Below are 23,130 nucleotides of genomic sequence, written 5' to 3' on the forward strand. Positions count from 1 at the left end.
CTGATATAAATAAATAAATAAATAACCCTGGACAATTAACACAACGCCATCTAGTGTCAAGGTAAGCAGAGCTTATGTTATGGGTACTAGACATAGCCATGTACCATGTCAGGATGACCTCCACTCGGTTCCTCCTGGAAACCATCGTGATAAATTCCTGGTGAATTTGTCACGATGTGCTAACTGATCTGACCTCATGCTCATCTTATCATCCTCCACTGGTGCCCCGCCAGCGTATACCGTTAGCAGGCGGGTGCACTATTCCATTATCATCTATAAAAAAAACTGCCTTGGTTTTCCTCTCCCCCTCTTTCCTTCTATCTTTACCTCAATAATAACTTTCATATATTCGTGCCGTATGAAGTGTATTAATATTTTTCCTTCATTTTTTTTCATTATCATCATTAGATAACTAGATTAGAATAGAAAATCATTTATTCAAATATTATTTAAGCACTTTTGAATAGTCATAGATTTTTTTAAATGTACCGCTCATTCGGAAAGCTGTCTCATCACAAGAAGAACAAGCAAGAAACTTGCGTGTTGCTCTTTTACATAATCCTTGTAATTTTACATTTCCAATTCGTAACGTGCGAATACAAACCACCAATTTATTCAGCTTCAGATATTAAGTACACAATAGGATTAAATCAGTCGTAGTGATAAGAACAGACCAGTCCCTACAAGCAGCACTCGTTCACGAGTATGACCTATGAGCCAGCCATCACTGCGCTCGACCATATTTTACTAATACATACATAGAAAACATGCAGACTGATACAAACAATCATAATCATGAATACAAATGTTTGTACCGTGCGAGAAATCGAACCCAAGCTGTGGTAAACAACTAGATCACAGGCAGTCAACATCACAAAATAATTTGTGACGTTTGTGATGTCTAATATCACTTCCTAATCTGCACTACAACCGAAACAACTTACAAAGCAAGCTGCTTGGCTGAAATAGGTGAGACTGAGGTACATACGAAGTTTTACAGTCTACTTCTGGTGGGACTTGCAGGTCCCGGCTGCAAGGCTTGCAGATTAGGAACCGGTAGAATGTCATCTCGCTTTATTCGTTTCGACTTCTTAGGCTGCGCTTTCATCTGTGAAATAACATGGTTATTATTGGAATGGGGTTGTTATGTGGACTAGCTCTGGATCTTCACCCGCTCCGGTCAAACATTTATAAAATATATATGTAGAAATTATATATATGACCCGCTGTACACGAGACTTCGTCCACGTGGAAAATTCCACTCGGACAAAGTCGCGGGGACAGCTAATCGTGATTATAATTACATTTAATTTTTACTCTTCATATGTTTACTTCAACTTTATGTAAGAAGCACTAATTATGATCGACGGCTTTGAAGCCGGCTACCGCAAGGGAAACCCCAAGTAGCGCCCGTGACTTGTGACACGGGTGTAGGTTTAAAAGGCCCTTTTAGAATGCATTAACACTCGCCTTCACTACTTGCAGCTTCCCCCCAGGCCCAACTAAGACCGGGACAAACCTATTCCTAATACAATTCACTTTAATATCCAAAACACATCCGGCACGCTCTGCACAGAGGATTATTCAACTACCGACCTCCGTATTTATAGACCAAAGTCAGTGTAGTAGGTTGGTCTATAAATACTAGATGGCGCTATTTACAATATTCGTAATAATCCTTACATTGAGTACTTCATTAGTACTAAAAACAAACTACCTTCTTTTAAAATATCGGATTTTTTCTACAATAATGATGTGAATTCTAACATTTATAAGATTAAAAATATCAGTTGCCAACTATTTTGATTAATTTTTTTAATATTTAACTAAAATTTTAATTATGATATCTTTTACTGTCTTTTTTCTCTACCACTTTCTATTACCAATACAATATCGGGATTAGGAAAAACGATCGGGATCGAGTTCTCTGTGGGTACCTTGTAGTGCACCTCCCTGAGATGCCTGTAGAGGCTGGAGTACCAGCCGAAGGCGGCGCCGCACTGCGGGCACTCGTACGGCGTCTCCGATGTATGCATGGCCACGATGTGATACTTCAACTTAGCCGCGTTCTACCAATACACACATATAATAATAATAAATTCATAGAAAGCAAAGTTCCATATTACAAATACAGCCCTATTAATGTATTAGAAAATCATCATCATCATCATCATTGCAGCCCGGAAGACGTCCACTGCTGGACATAGGCCTCCCCCAATGATCTCCACGACGATCGGTCCTGCGCTGCTCGCATCCAATGCCTTCCAGCGATCTTGACCAGATCGTCGGTCCACCTTGCTGGAGGCCTTCCCACGCTGCATCTTCCGGTTCGCGGTCGCCACTCGAGGACTTTACTGCCCCAACGGCCATCTGTCCTACGAGCTACGTGCCCTGCCCATTGCCACTTCAGAGTCGCAATTCTTCGGGCTATGTCGGTCACTCTGGTTCTTCTGCGGATCTCCTCATTTCTGATTCGATCACGCAGAGTAACTCCGAGCATAGCCCTCTCCATTGCCCTCTGAGTGACTCTGAGCTTTTTGATGGGGCCCATAGTTAGCGACCACTGTTGTTGTGTTTGTCTCTGTTCCGTAAGTCATAGTATTAGAAAATGATCACTGTAAACTGTACTGGGATAGAACAATAATTACTGACAAAACTGTACATCACAATAGACCAGACATAACATTACACGACAAAATCAATAAAAAAGTATATCTTGTAGATATAGCCATCCAAAACACACACAATATAAGAAAAATTTAAGAAAAAGATAAAACTTTTTCTACTAGACAATTCCTAGCATTTATATATTATTATTATTTTTTGAAAGCCTTTGGTCGCTTAGGTAATGGTCTGCGTCAACAGTTATTTGTATTTGAATTGATATTGATATTGATACATTTTGATTTATTTATTTTATTATTTTTTTCTTCTATTATTTTTATTAAGAATTAGTTTAATTTAAATTTTGGTAACATTAAGATTGTTGAGTGAATATGTCGCTGCACGCGATCGCACCACCACTGGGCTGCTACTGAAAATCAGTGTTTTGCTCGCTGAGCAAATTGTTCACTGAGTAGCTCAACCCTTTCGTATCCCTGTGGCACCTCATATATATTTTAATGTTTATTTTATGTTTTTTATTTTATGTGGAAGTTAAAGTATTATGTGTTGTATTTTTTTTTTATAATTATTTACTATTCTTATGTGTTATTTGAATTTTGTTTGTACTATCTTTGTTATCGGGATACGAATAAAGATTTTTATCTATCTATCTATCTATCTATACAGAGCACAGTCAATGAAAAACTAGCAAAGTACACAGATCTAGCAATAGAATTAAAAAAACAATGGAAAGAACACACCATCCACATAGTACCCATAGTTTTGTCATCCACAGGAATTATACCAACAAGTCTGAACAAACATCTAGACACGTTGCATATCCCCTCCTCTACAATAGACCTATTACAAAAAGCCGTCATACTAAACACATGCCGAATAGTCAGAAAATTTCTATCTTCATCACATAACTCATCCATGCTTGGCTAAGGCCCGCGTGTTTGAATATATTACCCCTGTAAAAAGGGAGATATAATAAATATACATATATATATAATAATAATTGTCATTGTTTGGTGACATTTACCCGCAATGACAAGTTTAACACCCCATCAAAGATATATAATATATATTTATAAACAATAATAATAATAATCTCAGGACAATTCACAGCTAACTTAACTTGGGTCTAGCCATCTAGAACCAAGTTAAGCTAGCTAAAACTTGTGTTATTACGAAATTATCCGAAACTCTCTGAATTCGAAATAATTTCATATCCGCATCCCGTATAATAATCATTCCTATATCCGAAACCTATCCGTATCCGATCCGAAATTTCATATCCATAACATCCTTATTTTCAAGTTAACAAACTGATTTTACTTAAATGTCGTTTGGCTAAAGTTAGTAAATCGTTTTATGGCAATTGCATAAGGTTTTACAATAAAATACCAGAGTCTGTTACAAATCTGCCAGAAAAAAGATTTAAATGTCAAATAAAACAGTTCCTTTGCAAAAAAGCTTACTATAAAATTGAAGAATTCGTTAACGATAATGTTTTTATAGAAAAACTTTAAATCCATAGCACTGACAATATTATCTGATTACACTAATAATGAGTGCGTAGCGATTTCTATGTTGATTGTCGCATGCCTCTTACTTGTTACACTGTAATTATTTATACAAAAAAACATCTATTAAAAAGAGCAACACACAAGTTTCTTGCTCGTTCTTCTTGTGATGAGTCTGCGTTCCGAATGAGTGGTAGAATCAAAATATGACTATTCAAAAGTGCTTGTAATGAGTTTATTTGAATAAAGATTATTTCTATTTCTATTTGTTATACTACGTCTACTTCATGTAATATACCATACCTGGTATGCCTTCCCGCACACGTGGCACAGGTTGTCTCGTCCTCGCTCTCGATGCACGTTCTGAACGTGTACGTACAGAGACGTGTGGCACTTGAACGGCTGCAATGATACCAACATTACAACATTTAATCCAATCTTAACACAACATAAAAAAAATGTGCATTTTATACCTTTATCGGACTACTGTAACACTGGCCGCAGCTGGCCTTTACAGCTTCACCGGACGATAGGGGGCGAGTGCAGATGGCACAAACCAAAGGACAAATGGAGCGGCTGAAGGACAACTCCCGCCTGACGGATACGACTACAGTTTGAGGGCACCGCTAGGGGTTCAAATTTCAGCTGAGGTCGTAGTAATTTCAATTCCCGTTTGGCACTCCAAACTAAAGGGATACGAAAGTCTGAGGGCACCGCTAGGGGTTCGAATTTCAGCTGAGGTCGTAGTAATTTCAATTCCCGTTTGGCACTCCAAACTAAAGTGATACGAAAGTCTGAGGGCACCGCTAGGGGTTCGAATTTCGGCTCAGGTCGTATTATTTTCGATCCGTTTCAATTGGATGGGGGATCGATTGGAGAGCGAAGCATTTTCTACCGTATATGAGTGAGTGCAGTCTATTGAGGGATTTCCAAGTGGGTCACAGAAGGTTCTGTCAAGTTGAATTAAGTTTAATGTAGCAGTATGGTTTCACTTACAAAGTCTACTTTGGCTCGTTGGTTAAAGCTTGTCTCGTCTCTTAAAAAGCTCTACCTGCTTTTTAAGCGTTAAGGAACACAAATGATCTTCTATTTAATACATGAACCTTTTTTTTGTAGCATATGAGCTTGTGGCTCACCTGATGGCAAGTGATTACCGGCGCCCTAGAGCACCCAACACCAGGGGAATTGCAAGTACGTTGCCGGCCTTGTAAGAAGGAATACGCTTTCTTGAAGATGTCAATATCGTATCGGTTCGGAAATTTCTGGAAGGTGATTCCGCAATGTGGTTGTGCGTGGCAAAAAGGTTAGGGAAAAATTGGTACCTTGTTGCAGAGTTGGCAGCGGAACTTGACCTTGTGCAGGTGGTCCCAGTCGATGTGGTCCCGGAGTCGAGTCTTGTTCACGAACTTCTTGCCGCAGTCGTCGCACACGAAACTATTAACGTTATAGAATAAAATGAATTTATTTCAACATACACCACAGAACAATTACATCGATATCATCATAATTGTTGGCGCCGTCATCGACATTGTTCCTAATTTATATCGGTACCCCGAGGCCTCTCCTGCGTGCCCTGGTGCCCCGCCTGCGTGCTCCGGTGCCCTGAACCCCGCTTGCATCCCCCGAACCCCGCCTGTGTCTCCCGATGCCCCCCGTTCGCCCTGTCCCCGGTCTCCCCGCCCTGTCCCCGGTGTCCCCCGCCCTGTCCCCGGTGCCCCCCGCCCTGTCCCCGGTGCCCCCGCCCTGTCACGGCAGCCCCTCGCCCTGTCCCCGGTGCCCCCGCCCTGTCCCCGGTGCCCCCCGCCCTGTCCCCGGTGCCCCCAGACCTGTCCCCGGTGCCCCCGCCCTGTCCCCGGTGCCCCCGCCCTGTCCCCGGTGCCCCCGCCCTGTCCCCGGTGCCCCCGCCCTGTCCCCGGTGCCCCCGCCCTGTCCCCGGTGCCCCCGCCCTGTCCCCGGTGCCCCCGCCCTGTCCCCGGTGCCCCGTCGCCCCTCACCCCGGTGTACCTGAACTCCGCCTCCGCGACATGTCTGCGTGAGACCCGCAGATGTTGCCGGTGCGTGGCGACGGACGCGAACCTCTTGTCGCACGTGGCGCAGTACAGCTCCCCGGACTCGCGCGCCTGCACGCACACCACAAACAAAACAAATTCACTTGTTTCTTGCCAATTCTTCTCAATTGAATCTGTACACTGAACCGGACGGTTGAGAACAAATATTTATATATTTATTTATTAACATCACTATTATTACAGGCCTAAGCCCAATACAATAGTGTATCTAATATTATATCTGTATTATACATGTTCGTTAATATAACATATAAGATACAATGTTGTTTTTGTGAATTCACACAGACTACACACAAACCAGTGAGAGTGGCCAGTGCGAGTGTCATGGACGCCTTGTTTAATAAATTAGTTCTGCCGCGAGGTACCGCTACTAACTGGGGCCTTCGTCGCCGCCCCAGGTAATTATCTGGTACCCTAAAACTTATCAAACCAAGAACCAGAGAATTGGTGATTTGTCCCCGAAACACTTTGAATATGTATAAGACAATAAATAGCCAAACCTAAATGAATTAGTGCTGGTTGGTAGTTTGTATTCACACGTTTCGACTTGTAAAATGTGAACCTACAAGGATTGTTTAAAAGAGCAACACACAAGTTTCTTGCTTGTTCTTCTTGTGATGAAACAGCTTTCCGAATGAGCGGTAGATTTAAAAAAATGTTGACTATTCAAAAGTGCTGAAATTAAGTTTATTTGAATAAATGATTTTCTATTCTATTCTATTCTATTCCAATTCCCTGCGTACTCGTAATTCATTTTATCCCACCATGCCCAATATTAATACAAAAACCTGGGGGGAAGGGGATTGTTAGAATAGAATAGAATAGAATTAAATAGAATAGAATAGAAATATCCGAGAGTATTACTAGCTGTACACACGACTATGTCCGCGTGGAATTTAACTTTATCATTCTAAAATAAAAGCAGCCTAAGTTACTCCTTATTACATCAGCTACCTGCCAAAAAAAGTCCCGTCACAATCGGTCCAGCCATTTCAGAGATTAGCAGGAAGATACAGACAGACAGACAAAAATTGCAAAAAATGTTATTTTGGTGTATGTACCGTATTTATATTCATATGCATGTAGTAAAAAACAGTTATTTCAATATTACAAACAGACACAATTTTATTTTTATATGTATAGACGTGACATGTAACGTTGTTTATCCGCTTTGGAACTCCTAAACTACTGAACCGATTGCGAATTTGATTTGGGGTACAAAATAACATTTTTTTAAATTTTTGTATCTGTCTGTTGGTTCCGGCTAATCTCTAAAATGACTAGACCGATTTTGACGGAACTTTTTTTGACAGATAGCTAATGTATTAAGGAGTTACTTAGGCTACTTTTATTTTAGAAAAATAAAGTTAAATTTCAATTAGTTTTTATATATAATGATATACACTATGTTTGTCTGACCTTGTGGCTGCGCATGTGTCGTCCGAGGTTGCTCTTCCACTGGTACACCTTCCCGCACTGCGGACAAGGATACCTGTTCTGTCCTTTGTGTAGTACGCTGCAAACGAACATACATACAGTTTATATAGCTGTTGCTAATAAGGAAATTGCTGATGAGGAGCACGTTGTACTTTGTGCCCGTACTTCATGACGAATCAGCGCCTCACATCTTCGCTGACCCACCACGCTGGTCAACTGCTACCTCGACATCTTATAGTAAGTCATATTCCAAAACGTTTGTATAAGTCGTTGAACTTAGTGAAAAATGTATAGCAATCCTAACTTTGTCTATTATATAATTCAATGATACGGTTTAATGTATGGCAGATACGGATGTAATTAAAAACGTTCTCTTCAACTGTTAACTCGACATCTTAATTACTGTTTCCGCGTCTCAGTATTTGTCACATTTAACTCAATTCGGTACCAACTTCGTCCGACGATAGTTATTGTCATATTTTAGTTTGTAATATTTTATTTTTAATTATAATATATTTCTAAATGTCATACAAATATACATAATTCCTCAATGTCAATTTTCTATATAAACAATTACAAAAAACAATCATTGTAATCCGACGCGGCACATCGAGGCAGCGTACCCAAGATACTGGCAGCGTTGCCTCTTTGAATGGCCATTTTTAATTAAATATATTAAAATAATTTCGGTTTTTTTTAACTCCTGCGGCTGCGACGCACGTAGTTCATATTATTAAATTATAAATATTATAAAATTTTAAAATAACAAAATACATAAAACAAACATACAAACGACACATGCGCAGCCACAAGGTCAGACAAACATCGTGTATATTATTATATATAAAAACTAGCTGTTCCCGCCACTTCGTCTGCGTGGAATTTAACTTTCTTTTTCAGAAAATAAAAGTAGCCTAAGTCACTCCTTATTACATCAGTTACCTGCCAAAAAAAGTCCCGTCAAAATCAATACAGCCATTTCAGAGATTAGCCGGAACAAACAGACAGACAGCTCAGATAAATTAATTACAACCTTTTAGTTTTCTGTTTAAACCACATCATTATTTTACATTACATAGTATAAAAGTCGCTGTCGCTGTCTGTCCGTCCCTATGTATGTTTAAATCTTTAAAACTACGCAACGGATTTTGAAGCGGTTTTTTTTTTTCAATAGATAAAGTGATTCAAGAGGAAGGTTTATATGTATAATACATGTACACCCGTGCGAAGCCGGGGCGAGTTGATAGTTTACAATAAAAAACAATAATTGGTAAAAAAAAACACAGTATTATAATGCACAGACTACCGATGGGTTGATGAGAGATATAAAAACAGAGCTTCTGTGGTGGGAGATAGTTAGGTTGTGATATTTTGTACATTCCAGGCGTTACAACACCCCCCCACTTGCAGTGGCGTAGTTAGGTAACCAAGTACAAGTGTGTTTTTTTTTTTCTCTCCTATTCTAATGCCACCTCCCACCTTTTGTTTTTTCTCCTCTACCCAAAGGTTGCCTGGAAGAGATTGCATAAGCGATAAGGCCGCCTTTTGTACCCTTTTATTTTAATTACTCTATTAATGTAATTTTTCCTGGTGCAATAAAGAGTATATAAATAAATAAATACCCTGGGGCAATACAAAAAATGGGGCCCCACTGTTCAGCAGTGGTGCCCTACATTACAGTTTTATTAAAACGCACATATCGCTATCCGTCAAATTGACAACACTGCCAACCCACAGAAAGAATTTAGGTGAATTCCGAAGGTATAACTTTAGAATTTCTCTCAACTGAGTTGCCATGATTAAAATTGGGTTACATGTCATATTAATTTGAAAATGGGAGAAATTTTCAAAAGTCCAGTTCGATCGAGATTTTCTGGTAACGGCTCGAGGGCCACCTGAGGTTTACAGCCTCGGAGCACTGCCTAGTCCCTAGGTAGCTACGCCATTCCCCACTTATAAAACAGAGTGAACTCACTTGAGGTGGTATCTGTAAGTCTTCCTCGAGCTGAACATTTTCCCGCACTCCACGCACTGCGGCTTCTCGTCCCGACTCACTTCCTTGCTGGGTTTCTTCTCCTTCTCACTTCCTTTTCTCTTAACTTTAACTTTACTCTTATTTATTCTATCAGTCTGAAATCAGAACAAAACAAAGGCGTACTGTACCTCAGATTCAGTTATTTTGTGATCTATTAGTTTGGATCTGGTCGCGGGTTCGATTTCTAGCAAGATACAAACATTTGTGTTCATGAGTATAATAGTTTCTATATATTTACAAGCAGCGCCGTCTTGAACAAGGCTTTTTGGCCCTTTTGGAAAGTAAAAAAAAAGCTCATTAGGTATAAGAACATAGGAATATGCGAAGTAATCGGTATAATGGCGTAGTATATGCCTTGTAAATACCTTCTGATAACATTACTGATTTGTGAAAAAGTGTAGTGTGCCCGACAAAGATCTTTTGAGAATAAATGTGTGAGAAATATTGTCAGTCCTTCGGGGACCCCTGAGAATGGGGCCCTGGGTACGGGCCCCGTGTGCCCTTATGGTAAAGATGGTATTGTTTACAAGAATTATTTTATGAAGTACTAGCTGATCTGCGCAACTTTGTCTGCGTTTTATTTCCCCACCTTTTGCAATATTTTTCATTGTAGCTCCGTTCCTATTGGTCGTAGCGTAATCTTATATAGCTTAAAGCCTTCGACAATTGGACTATCCAACACAAAAAGAATTTTTCAATTCGAACTAGTAGTTCCTGAGATTAGCGCGTTCAAACAAACTATATTAGTATAGATTTATATCAATTGTTTAGTACCCATAACACAAGCTCTGCTTGGCTTGGTACTAGATGGCGCTGTGTGAATTGTCCCGGGTTATTATTATAAAAAAAAAAATTTCGGACTACTCTAATGCTGGCCGTAGCTGTCCTTTACAGCTTCACCGGACGATAGGGGGCGAGTGCAGATGGCACAAACCAAAGGAAGGACTTATGGAGCGGCTGAAGGACAACTCCCGCCTGACGGATACGACGCCAGTCTGAGGGCACCGCTAGGGGTTCGAACCTCGGCTCAGGCTGTCGTAAAAACGGTCCCCGTTTGAATTGGACGGGGGATCAATCGGAGGGGATATAAAATGTATTGTAAAGATATAAAATACGAATTTATACCTGTTTATGTACAGTATCAATATGAGATCTCCATTCTGTTTCTAAATTAAATAACAAATCACATTCTTTGCACTTAAACTCTTCTACCTTCTCTTCTACAAGATCTGTAGATTCTTCTAGATCATTATTATCGTGGATAAAATCCTCTCTATCGCTTATACCATCAGAATTCAATTCCGTTTCTTCAATATTCGCATTCTTCTTTGTTTCAACTTTTAGTTTCTTTTTTTTCTTCGTCTTAATCTTTTTGTTTATTGATTTCTCTTTTAATTTCCTTTTTGATTTTAACTTCAGGTCCTGTCAATACAAATCACATTTATTTAAATATATTTAATACTAGCTGTTCCCGCGAATACGTCCGCGTGGAATTTAACTTATTTTTCTAAAATAAAATAGCCTAAGTTACTCCTTATTACATCAGCTACCTGCCAAAAAACGTCCTGTCAAAATCGGTCCAGCCATTTCAGAGATTAGCCGGAACAAACAGACAGACAGACGATAATTGTAAAAAATGTTATTTTTAAATGTTAGTTAAAAGTATTTATATTCATATGCATGTAGTAAAAAACGGTTATTTCAATATTACAAACAAACAATCCAATTTTATTTATATGTATTTAATATACATACTAGCTCTAAATACTATAAAAGACGTAGTGATGTAAATTGAAACAGTCATGCAATGTCGATATAAAGTTCAAAGTTGTGGCGGCGTGGTGGGCCGGGTCAATGTGCTCCCCTCTAACACGAAAAACGAGGGGGCGGGGGAGGGGCTTGTCAGTAATAGGAACAAGTAATTGCCATTGCCAATCTACTACCATGTTAGGTCGACCTCCACGCATTTCCTCCTGGAAACTTGGAGTTTGTCACGATGTGCTAACTGACCTGACCTCATATTCTTATCATCCTCCACTGGTGTCCCGCCAGAGTATACCGTTAGCGCAGTCAAGTGCACCATTAAATTCAAAAAAATTCAAAATTCAAAAATCATTTATTCATGTAGGACATTTTAGCCGTTTATGAACGTCAAATTTTTACATTATAATTTTATTTTTCCCTACCGTCCAGTTCGGTATATAGATCCAATTGAGAAGAACTGGCAAGAAACTCAATTGAATTACTTTTTTTTTAAAGCCAGTTTATTTACAATTACATTCTCATCTCCAAAAAAAAATTAAAAATACAAGAAAAAACGTGTCGTGCCTCCTGGAAACCATCGTAATAAATTGCTAGTAAATTTGTCACGATGTGCTAACTGACCTGACAACATGTTCTTATCATCCTCCACTGGTGCCCCGCCAGCGTATACTGTCAGCGCAGGTGGGTGCACCATTGCATACCCATCTTCAAAAAAAAATTTAAAAATACAGGCTAAAAGTGTCGTACCGTCGTAGGTAGTAAAAAACTCACTGTTTCTTTTCCAACATCCTCAAATACAACATGGAGGTCATTAACGAAGGTCTCTGGCTCACAGTGTTCTGACTCCACCTTTACATCAATACTCTCCGCATGGAAATATCCATTGGTATCCACAACTGGGTCTTCTTCATTCACATCTATGGTTTGCACGTTGAGGTGATCTGTGACTTCAGTCTTCACTTTGATTGATGGGAAACTGGTGGTTGTGATGTGCTGGATTTGAAGCTGTGATGCCTGCGATACAGTCTCAAGGTTGTTCTGTTGAAATAGATTTACTTTTTACTTTTCCAGTATTTTAAAACTAGATATTATTTCTCTACTAGCTGTCCCGGCAAACGTTGTTTTGCCATATAAATTAATAACACTATAAAAAAATAGGGGTTGGTGATAGAAGGGTGAAAATTTAGGGTTGTATGTATTTTCTAATGACACATAATAAAAATTTTTGCCAAATAAATAAAAAAAAAATATTAGAAGTGGACAACCCTTATCATTTAGGGGTATGAAAAATAGATAGTAACCGATTCTCAGACCTACTGAATATGCATATAAAATTTCATAAAAATCGGTGATGTTTTAGAGGAGTATGGTAACTATCATTGTGACACGAGAATTTTATATGTAAATTCAGGCTACATGGCCCATATTATAAATACCTTACAGACTAACATACATAAGAAATAATAATAAAATGTAAATATATTTATAAACTACTCTTTATAAAATTGCCGGACAATAGTCGACAAAGAGTTGTGAAGTCACAAAATTGGTGTAAAAAACGTTTGAAATCTAGCACTCTTGACTCTTCGCTCATGACTGCTGTTGTTATCAACGGATTCAACAGACGAAAATCGGTGTTGGCAAAGGTTTGTGAAATCTTTTTGGCAAAGGTTTGTGAAATCTTTTTGGCAAAGGTTTGTGAAATCAGTGTTGGCATAGGTTTGTGAAATCTTTTTGGCAAAGGTTTGTGAAATCTTTTTGGCAAAGGTTTTCTCGAGAGACTACAGCATGGGGTTTTTCAAGAAGGGTATATTACGGTTTCTTAAGGGTCGGCAACGCGTACGTGACACCCCTGGTGTTTCAGGCGTCCATAGGCTACGGTAACCGTTTACCATCAGATGGGCCGTATGCTTGTTTGCCAACTAAGTGGTATAAAAAAAATCACAACAATTTTATAAAAAAAGGGATGAAAATGAGCCCCTGCTCAACTCATTCGATGGAGTCAGTTGAACTCAATCTTAAATTTTGTTTCGGTGACCATCTTGGTACAAGCAGCAGTGGTAAAACTTTTGGTGCAGGCACAGTATGATTTTTAGTACTGTAACTACATTTAACTGCCAGACGAGATGAGACGAGACGAGATGAGATCAGTCTCTTTGACAGTGTAGCGTGGTGGTATCCTCATCACTGTAGCGTTATATATGTTGTGATGAGGTGGCGCTACATAATATATTATTTATTGTAGTATACAGGTAAAATGATTGCACTATTTATTGTACATTATTAAGTTTATTGGTAGCGTGCTACATAGCTTATTAATAACGCGTACAGTGGACGCGGAGTCGGGACGTAGAATGATTTTACACTTAACTTAAATCTATGTTAGTGGAGACGTAAACTAATGGAAGGGTTACAAGTGTCGACAGAAATATTACAAGTGTAGGCATGGCTTATTAATAACGCGTACAGTCGACGCGGAGTCGGGACGTAAACTGATTTTACACTTAACTTAAATCTATGTTAGTGGAGACGTAAACTAATGGAAGGGTGTCAAGTGTCGACAGAAATATTAAAAGTGTAGGCACAGCGCAATTAATCCCCATATGTCTAAATCTATGTACACTTGTGGAATGAAGATGTTTTGATGTTTTCTGAAGGTTTTCTGCAACATAACAAACATTGCAGAAAACCTTCAGAAAAAAAGTCCTGCTAAAGTTTTCTCTAGAGACTACAGCTTGTGTTTTAAAAGAGGCCGTTCAAGTATTATGTAAGCAGATTTATTCAAATTATTTACCCTCCATCCCCCTTGTCAAGAAAAGTAAGCAAAGCTCTTACCCCTTCCCCCCATGCTTACGTAAACATTTTTTAATTAATGTATTGTTTTTTAGCAAATCATTAGTAAATAACTGCCGATGATGTAATCATCATCTAGACTCCCCTATCCCCCATGTCATCGAAAATAAGCAAAGCAAAGACCCCCACCCCCCTATAGTTCTTACGTAATACTTGAACGGCCCCAAAGAAAAAAAATACTTACGTCCTGGATGTGAAGGAGTGACGTGTGTGAGCGCTTGACCAGATCCTTGAAGCGTTGCCAGCGCTGCAGTGTAGCACGGCACTCCCAGCACACTCGCACACACATCTGGGATGTGTTATATACCTAATTCAATTCAAAATATCTTTATTCTTGTAGGTCTATTACAGACTCTTATGATATGTCAAATCTACCGTCTGATCAGAATGATTTCGAGGTGAGAAGAACTGACAAGAAACTCAGCTCGTATTGTTTAATGTTTGTCATTTAAGTGATCTAACTTTATACGGATCCTATCAACCTCCAGGTGCTCCGCCAGTGTACACCGTTAGCATAGGTGGGTGTACCACACAATATAATATACTAGCTGATCCCCCCAACTTCATCATTATATTTCACCCAACTTGCATAATATCTTTTTAAATTATAGCATATAATAATAATAATAATAAATCCATTATTATTATTATATCAATATTATTATTATTATAGCATATGTGTTATTCTGATGTATAAGCTGTATTACTGTAAAGTTTCATGAAAATATGTTCCGTACTCTTTGTGTGAAAGAGTAACAAACATTGTTCTATACTCACAACCTTTCACGATTATTACATTTGGAAGATTTACAAAAACCATCACATGTAGCTATTCTTGAAGACTGCTGTTATGCCTCCAGAGGCAGAGCAGTGTGATCTACCCCCTACCCTATGAAGTCCAGACTTCATAGGGTGGAGAGATCACACTGCAGCAGCATCACACTGCTAATTTCACGCGGCCACAATACACGCGAATATCTTAAATTTCCGTTATTAATCATCAAAAGATCAGATACTCGGGATCAGGAACCCGGTACTATAAAATGTGTTACTTATACTACCGAGTGAAATTTCATAAAACCAGTTTCAATTTATTAACTAAAGTTGTGTGTATTGCTTCTAAACATACTAGAATCACTATAGTTCTTTATAAAAGCAATATAAATTGTTACTTACGGATATTTCATTCAAAATTTGTGAATACAAATCATAGAAACCCGTTTGCACGATGTAATACAATTTCCGTCCGGTGCACAGGCACGCGGTGCATAATTGTTCCATTTCTGGAAATTATACCGTAGTATACAATTATAAAAAAAATTGGAACAGTATTTATTTAACATTTGTGATTAAAATTACGAATTTAATTGCAATGTTTTTTTACAAACAAATCAGTAACAAAAACAGCGTCGCTATTCGTATGTAACTGACGTTGACATTCTTACTGATACCTGACAAATGGAATGACTGATGTATGAATGACATTTAAGATTCAGCAGTAGATGGAGAATTACTAGCGACCAAAGAACGAGAGTATCAGTGCGTAGACGAAGAATTACGACAAAAATGAATATTAAAAATAAATTAGTCCCCAAGCAATAGCAATGACTGGAAATATGTGTTAACAAAAAAAATATACACTTTCATTGCATTTCTGTTAGTTTCTTAAGTAGCCCGCCGTAAGAGGCTTAAATCCAGCAATATGGGCATTGTTGCCGTGGTAATGGGATTCACCCCGAAGCCTCAACCTTCACTCCTCTAAGGCTGTGGATGACTAATGCGTGTGGCAATATGAAACGCATATTTCCTATAATTTCTTTTGTCATAATTAATATCTTTTCATGTATTATAATTTAATTTCGTTGATCATTAATCAATTTAAGTATTACAAAAAATGTTTTAGTGATTTAATCGTTTTATTACTTTAGATTAAAAAAAAGAATTGGCACATTCAGCACTTTGCTGCACATTAGTATACTGTAGTTATGTAATTTTATTATGGGGAAAAGCAGCTTATATACAGAAAGGTTCCGAACTTTGGCTCAGACCGTCGTAATTTCCGTCCCCGTTTGAATAGGACAGGAGATCGATTTAAGATGAAAAGGTAATACAAATATTGGTACAGCTCGTCAGAATGTAAATAAATTTAATAGAAAATATTAAGTTATTTCTTTGCTCTTTTGTCTTACTGTTTCTATACGCTATTCACAAGTGTTGGTTGTTCCTCCTTTTTTTTCTTTTGCTTTTTCTTCTTCTTTTTACTTGGATTTTTTTCCTTGTTCATGTCATTATATTTTATTAATCTTTTATACATTTTCAATAACTGTTTCGCGTCCTTCTTCATTTCTCTAGTTACGACGCTCTCTGTTGCTTCCATTTGTGTGTCATTCTGTACGTCTTTGTCAGGTATAGTTTCTTTAACAGGATCTACATATTTGGTAGATCCTTCTAATGTGAGATACTGATCAATTGATCCTTCTTCTAAATTTTTCTTACATTCTACAACTACATCTTGTTTTTGTACATCTACTTCTAGCTCTTTATTTCTCGACTCCTCTAGCTTTATTTTCAATTCTTTGTTCTTCTTTCTCAATGCGTTTAATATATTCGACGTGCTTAATACTTTTTTTACCTTTTTACTCTCCAAATATCTATCTTTCCAAGAAATGTGTTCAACATTTTCATCATTCTTGTTTCCTTCGGTTTTCTCAGCTTCTGCTCTTTCGTGCTCGCGTATTTCTTCATCGGTAATTACCTCTTGTCTTTTTTCTATTTCGTCTATTTTGGCGGATAAGGCTTCTATCTCCTCTGCTGTAGGCTCCTTAGATAAAACGGTTCCTTCTACTTCATAACAAGACGAGTCATCAGATAGTTCCAAGATTTCGTAGACATCATCATCACACCTAGATGTTAGTGTTTTATTATTCAATATTTCATTTTGCTCTATATGGTTTTCATTGATCTTATCTTTGTCTATGATTCTATTATCCACAGACACCGAATTGTCTAAAACATCAGTTTCTGGGCATTCAACGTAAAAATTCTGATCACAGCCTTCACGAAAATCCGCTTTGGACTTTTTTGATTTCTTTTCCTTTTTATTCTTTTTTTCTTTCTTTTTGTTCTTCTTTTTCTTGTGACTGTGATTTGTTTCTTCATCTGATATGCAGACGACTTCGGGTTTTAAATCTACAGCTTCTACTTCGGAACTATCACGATCAGTTAATTCACCATCAGATAAGTTTTTTGTTGATTCCTTTCTAATAATGCTACTGGAAGTTGATGCGGTTTCCTGAACACCTCCTTTGATGGTATCACTTTGGGTGAAATTTTCATCCACATTACCATTTCTATCAACACTCTCAAGGTTGTCTTGTTGAATATTTTTAACATTTTTGTCCGATTCCTCAGGCTTGTCAACTGTAATATTTATATTAGAGACATCTTTGTCATTTTGAGTTGAAAAGGATTCAATATTTTCAATTTCACTTTCATTATTTATTTTTTCTGTTTCATTGGTGAAATCTTTAGTTTGTTTTTCGTTATTATCGCCTTCACATATTTTGGCGTCTAATTGTTCATTGACCCTTAACAATTCTGAATCAATACACAATTCAATCTTTGATTCTGATTGTCTATCAATCTCCGCCATTTCATTCTCAGATGAATTTATTTGAAGATTATTAACATCTTTTGCCTTCTGAATTATGCTTTCATTAGTTGTTACAGAATTATCGATTATTTCCTTTTCATTTGTTTTTGTCGACGTACCAGGTATTTCAACTGTTACTGTATTATTTTCTACCTTCTCTTTTAACGAAGACTTAGTTTTTTGCTTATTATTATCAAATTTCTTATTCACTGCAGTAGTTTTAGAATTACGTTCCTCTTCGGAATCTGAACTACTGCTTTCAGAATCTTCTGTACTCGAACTAGAAACTTTGTCATAATTTTTATGATCCAAATCTTCAAGTAAATCCATTTTTTCACTATCAGATAGTTGCAAAGTTATTTCGTCGTGATCACTTCCGTCCTTTTCACTGCTTTTCTTTTTATTCTTTTTCTTTGGTTTCCTTTTTTGCTTTTCATTAGATTTCAGATCTTTGTCTCCAACGTTAACAGCTCCTTTTAGAGTTTCGGCACGCGTAGTAGATGATGTTCCAATAACATGGCTCGCTTTATCAACTACAACAGCTGTTTCTACACTTGAAGCATTATTTGTATTTATAAGCAAGTGTGAAGGCTCTGGTATAACTTTGCTTCGTTTTAATGTAATTTTTTTCGTTTTCTTCTTTTGTGGAACTGTAATTACAAGATCGTTTACTCGTTTTATGATTTTTTGCGCGTTGTCCGTCCTATCTGGTACTTTGCTAGGCGAGGAAGATTTTTCTGAAAAATAAGTATAAAGGCATATAAATAGTCATGTGATTGATTCTATAGATACATTATACATTGCAATAATAATAATAAAGATGTTTATTTTGGCATCAATGGCCCATTTGTTAGTATATTTTTTTTCTAATCTAATGTTAATAAAGTTCTTAAATATCTAGTATTGCAGTTACAGTCGTTACAAGTACGCTCACACAATGTTGTATCATAGGTAAATCAATTTTTTTCATCAATGTGTTCAGAATGTTTTGGAGCTACAATGCATTATGATGAATAGGGATGCAGTTTTTTTTTCTAATTATGCCATAAAAGTCATCTGTTCGACAATAAAGAGGTTACTTACAGAAAAAAAAGAAAATACTGTTACCATTGTTAATCTGTGGTTTTTCATCTTCGCTGCTGCTGATTTCAACAATTTCAGCAGGCTCCTCTTTGACTTCCACTTCATCGGTTGACGAATCAGAGTTGTTTGTGGCTGCTGGTGCAGGTTCTATGGCTATTTCTAAAATAAATATATGTATAATTAACCTTTTTAACAGCAGCTTTTGCCATGCGTTAGGTTAGACAGTACACTGATACCGATACTGCTAGATTGGTCTATTTTAGTCATTTTCATAGTTTACTCTCTTATGGAATATTATGATGGGGAAAAGCGGCAGATATTAAAAATATATTCATATTACAAAAATGTGCCATTCGAGCGATCTACTGTATGAAGAGTTGTTACTCATTAAGAGAGAAATTCAAAGAGGCAAATATTCTCACTGTTGCTTCTCAATTTATATATTCAAATATCCTATATGTTCATAAAAATCTTGACTTATATTCAAAAAACAGCAATATTCATAATATTAATACTAGATTTAAAGACAAACTTGCTGTTCCCAAGTATCGTTTTGAGAAGTCAATAGGTCTTTTATGGGAATAGGTATAAAAATTTACAATAAGATACTAAAGGATATATTGGAATTACCCTTAAATAAATTCAAAACATCTATTAAATCATATTTACTGAGCAAAGCCTATTACTCACTAAACAATTACTTGAATGACGAGTGTGCATGGCAATAGTTGTTCATGCACGGGATTTTCATTTATTGTTAGACATAGACACCTATATAAATAACTATACATTGTAAATAAACTGACTTTTAAAAAAAAAATTTAATTGAGTTTCTTGCCAGTTCTTCTCAATTGGATCTATATACCGAACTGGACGGTAGGGAAAAAAAATAAAATTATAATGTAAAAATTTGACGTTCATAAGCGGCTAAAATGTCCTACATGAATAAATGATTTTTGAATTTGAAAATTTGCAATTTTTTTTGTTATTTCAATCCTTACTAATATTATAAATGCGAAAGTAACTCTGTCTGTCTGTCTGTCTCGCTTTCACGCCAAAACTACTGAATCGATTTAAATGAAATTTGGTACACATATAGTCTAGGCCCTGAGAAAGGACATAGGCTACTTTTAAATGCGAATAAAGAGTTGTAAGGGGTTGAAAAGGGAGATAAAGGGTTCTATGGAAGTATCGTCATTTTTAAAATTAGAATCTTGAAACTTATAATTAAATATAAATAAATAAGACTAAGTTTGTAAAATTGTTACCCTTAAGGGGGAAAAAATAGGGGATGAAAGTTTGTATAGAATATAATCATTTTCGAAACTATAACGAGGAATCTTTTTTCTTTGCCTTTTTTGATTATTAAATATTTTTTCTAGATTTGATCAAGGTCACTACAACACGCGGTTCGTCCGCGTGTTGCGGGCACAGCTAGTTATGAATATGATTTTTAAAACACTCACTAGCCGCCTGTTCCTGCTGCAACTGTGCACGTATCGCTCTGGCCCTCGCTTGTAACTCCAGTAACTCCAATACAGTTAATCCAGCACGGGAAGCTTTAGATTTCTCTTCATTCTCTTCATCACTATGTTTGCTTTTCTTACTCTTCTTCTTAGATTTAGACTCACGCCGTCGATGTTTATGCTGCGCAGAAAATGTTTAATAATGAATATTATAAATTAAACCTATCTCTAATTAATCACGTGTTTACTATGAGATATCCAAAAAAATACAGAGTAGTTTATATAATAATTACAACAACAGAGTAGATTACTATACTAGACTTAAGTAGTCTGTGTTCATTACACTACAATGAAAAATTGGGATGGATTTTGAAAAAGCATTTGAGTATACCATTCAGACTATTCTAAAACAATAAAATGAATATTAATATCAAGAAATTCAGTGGCCAGTGCCAATGCCAGTTTGTTTAGAGTCATAATTTTATCCATTAAATAAGAAATATTAAATTAGCTTTCTGTTTATATTTTATATCTTGTGTCACACAAGGTTCTATTCTAGGTCCAATGTTAATAAGTTTTTAAATAATACCTTTTTACTCTTTTTACTGCTAGTCTGACTGAGTATATCTTCATCAGATGAGATGCTGTCAAGGGATATTGTTTCCAACTGGTCTGGAGACAGAGAGGGACTCGACGATTCTGTGTCAGACGGGGGCTGGGCACCATCAAGTATTGCACATAGGCGTTTTGAACTTATGCCTAGTAACTGTAAAGATATAATAACATAAATGAGTCCTGTCTGTTTGTTAATTCATCATTATCAGCCTGAAAGATGTCTGCTGCTGAACAAAGTCAAAAATCTCCACGGTAATCTTGAAAACTAAATATTTAATTGGAAAATCTCCAAATTATAAATACTATCTATACAGAAAAACAAGTGGTATTGAGAATTTCATCTTTCAAACTTGCACATGCACTAGAATTATTTTTTATTCTAAATCTATAATAAATAACCCTGGACAATTAACATAGCACCATCTAGTCCTATGGTGAGCAGAGCTTGTGTTATGGGTACTAGACGTCTGATACAAATGCTTAGATACTTTTTTTTGTAAATACATACAGAATATACATAGAATACACCCAGACCTTTCGAGGAGGCCCATGTCACGTCATGACAGACTGTTGACATTCAAACGGGAAAGAAAAAAGAAACAGTGAAGTAATAAATATAAACTAACAGGAACACAGTTACTGCCTAAACACATGTATAAATTTGTAAAGTTAATAGTAATGGTTAAGGCTTTATTATTATTATTATACACCCAGACAATCTAGTCTCCACACAGTCTGGGTGCAAGAGTTTGTGCCGTGAGGAGAATCAAACCCGTGACCATCAGAAGGTGGTATGCTAGGTGCTAGACCACAGGGGTTGTCGAATATATGCAATATTTCAGAAGAAATTCTCGTAAGACATGTATGGGACATAATTACCTAGACATTTCAATGTAACACTAGCAATTGATTATGGCTAGTAAGACAAACAAACAAAAAACAAAAAAAAAAAATTGTCTAAACCAGAGGTTCCCCTTTTTTGTGTAGTAGACCCCTTGCCCCTTTTTTCAGTTTTGGGTAGATGCCCCATTGTTCCTGGATTTGATTTTTTGTAAATTTATAACTATAGTAAAGTTTAGTGTTAAAAACATAAGATGACCGCTGTCATAGACCTTGCAGTTTGTCATAGACCCCTGGGGGTTGATATAGATCACTTTGGGAATCACTAAATAGAATATAAGGTAAGGTGACTGTGTCACCTCACCTTACACTCTATTATTGCTATTTATTATATAAGATCAATATATTTATGCACATATTGTCAGTTTATTATCATCTATAATATATATTGTCTCTACTCACAACATTTTATAACTATTCCGCAACTACAGACAAGACAAGAAAGAAAAGAAAACAAATAATGTATACATAATAAATAGTAAGCCTAAGACCGGAAGACGCAGCATGGGAAGGCCTCCAGCAAGGTGGACCGAAAATCTGATCGAGATCGTTGGAAGGCGATGGATACGAGAAGTGTAGGACCGATCGTCGTGGAGATCTTTGAGGGAGGCCTTTGTGCAGCTGTGGACGTGTTCCAGCCTGAGATAATGATGAGTAAGTCTATTTATTATATATACATTCTTCCCTTACCTCCTCAGTACACAGTTCCTTTATATTATCAGTAGTGAGATGCCGTATGCATTCAGGAGTCATAGATTTCAGATCCTTAGGTTTGATGGAGGAGAAAATTTGGTGCACCAACTCAACCCGATCATGTATGTAATAAGCCAAATCATGCTCCTCTTGATCTCGCGAGGCAGAAGCAGACGGCTCTGGTTTCTCTCTTTTTATTTTATGACTTTTAATTCGCTTCATTTTTATATTTACATCAAGTAAACAGAATTCCAATTCAGAAAAAAATTGTATTAACTATAATACTACCAATTACAGTCTGTACGTGATTGTTTAGGAATTAACGTAACTACTGTGAACGTAATTTGGTAGGTTTATATATGGTCGATGTCAAAAACTGACAATTATGTGGATGCGTTCCTGAACAATAAATTTATTGATATGTAAATAA

The 23,130-nt window shown here is 37.0% G+C and overlaps 2 protein-coding genes across 2 annotated transcripts; both read right to left on the minus strand.

The window, feature by feature from the left end:
- Nucleotides 1-462: 462 nt before the first annotated feature.
- Nucleotides 463-15,666, minus strand: LOC131845298 (zinc finger protein 184-like). The gene is made up of 11 exons (XM_059194342.1): nt 15,468-15,666; nt 14,476-14,598; nt 12,210-12,476; nt 10,800-11,096; nt 9,615-9,769; nt 7,622-7,718; nt 6,138-6,253; nt 5,456-5,567; nt 4,437-4,535; nt 1,938-2,069; nt 463-1,108 (listed from the first exon to the last, which is right to left on the minus strand). Exons 1-11 carry the CDS (start codon nt 15,570-15,572, stop codon nt 995-997), a joined length of 1,617 nt encoding a protein of 538 aa, XP_059050325.1. The 5' UTR covers nt 15,573-15,666; the 3' UTR covers nt 463-994.
- Nucleotides 15,667-16,426: 760 nt separating this feature from the next.
- On the minus strand, nt 16,427-22,995 carry LOC131845297 (uncharacterized). The gene is made up of 5 exons (XM_059194340.1): nt 22,698-22,995; nt 21,082-21,258; nt 20,493-20,673; nt 19,051-19,185; nt 16,427-18,680 (listed from the first exon to the last, which is right to left on the minus strand). Exons 1-5 carry the CDS (start codon nt 22,920-22,922, stop codon nt 16,486-16,488), a joined length of 2,913 nt encoding a protein of 970 aa, XP_059050323.1. The 5' UTR covers nt 22,923-22,995; the 3' UTR covers nt 16,427-16,485.
- Nucleotides 22,996-23,130: the final 135 nt, after the last annotated feature.

The sequence above is a fragment of the Achroia grisella genome, unplaced genomic scaffold (assembly GCF_030625045.1).
Source record: "Achroia grisella isolate CSIRO2021 unplaced genomic scaffold, CSIRO_AGI_Agris_v1 utg461, whole genome shotgun sequence".
Classification (NCBI taxonomy): Eukaryota; Metazoa; Arthropoda; class Insecta; order Lepidoptera; family Pyralidae; genus Achroia; species Achroia grisella.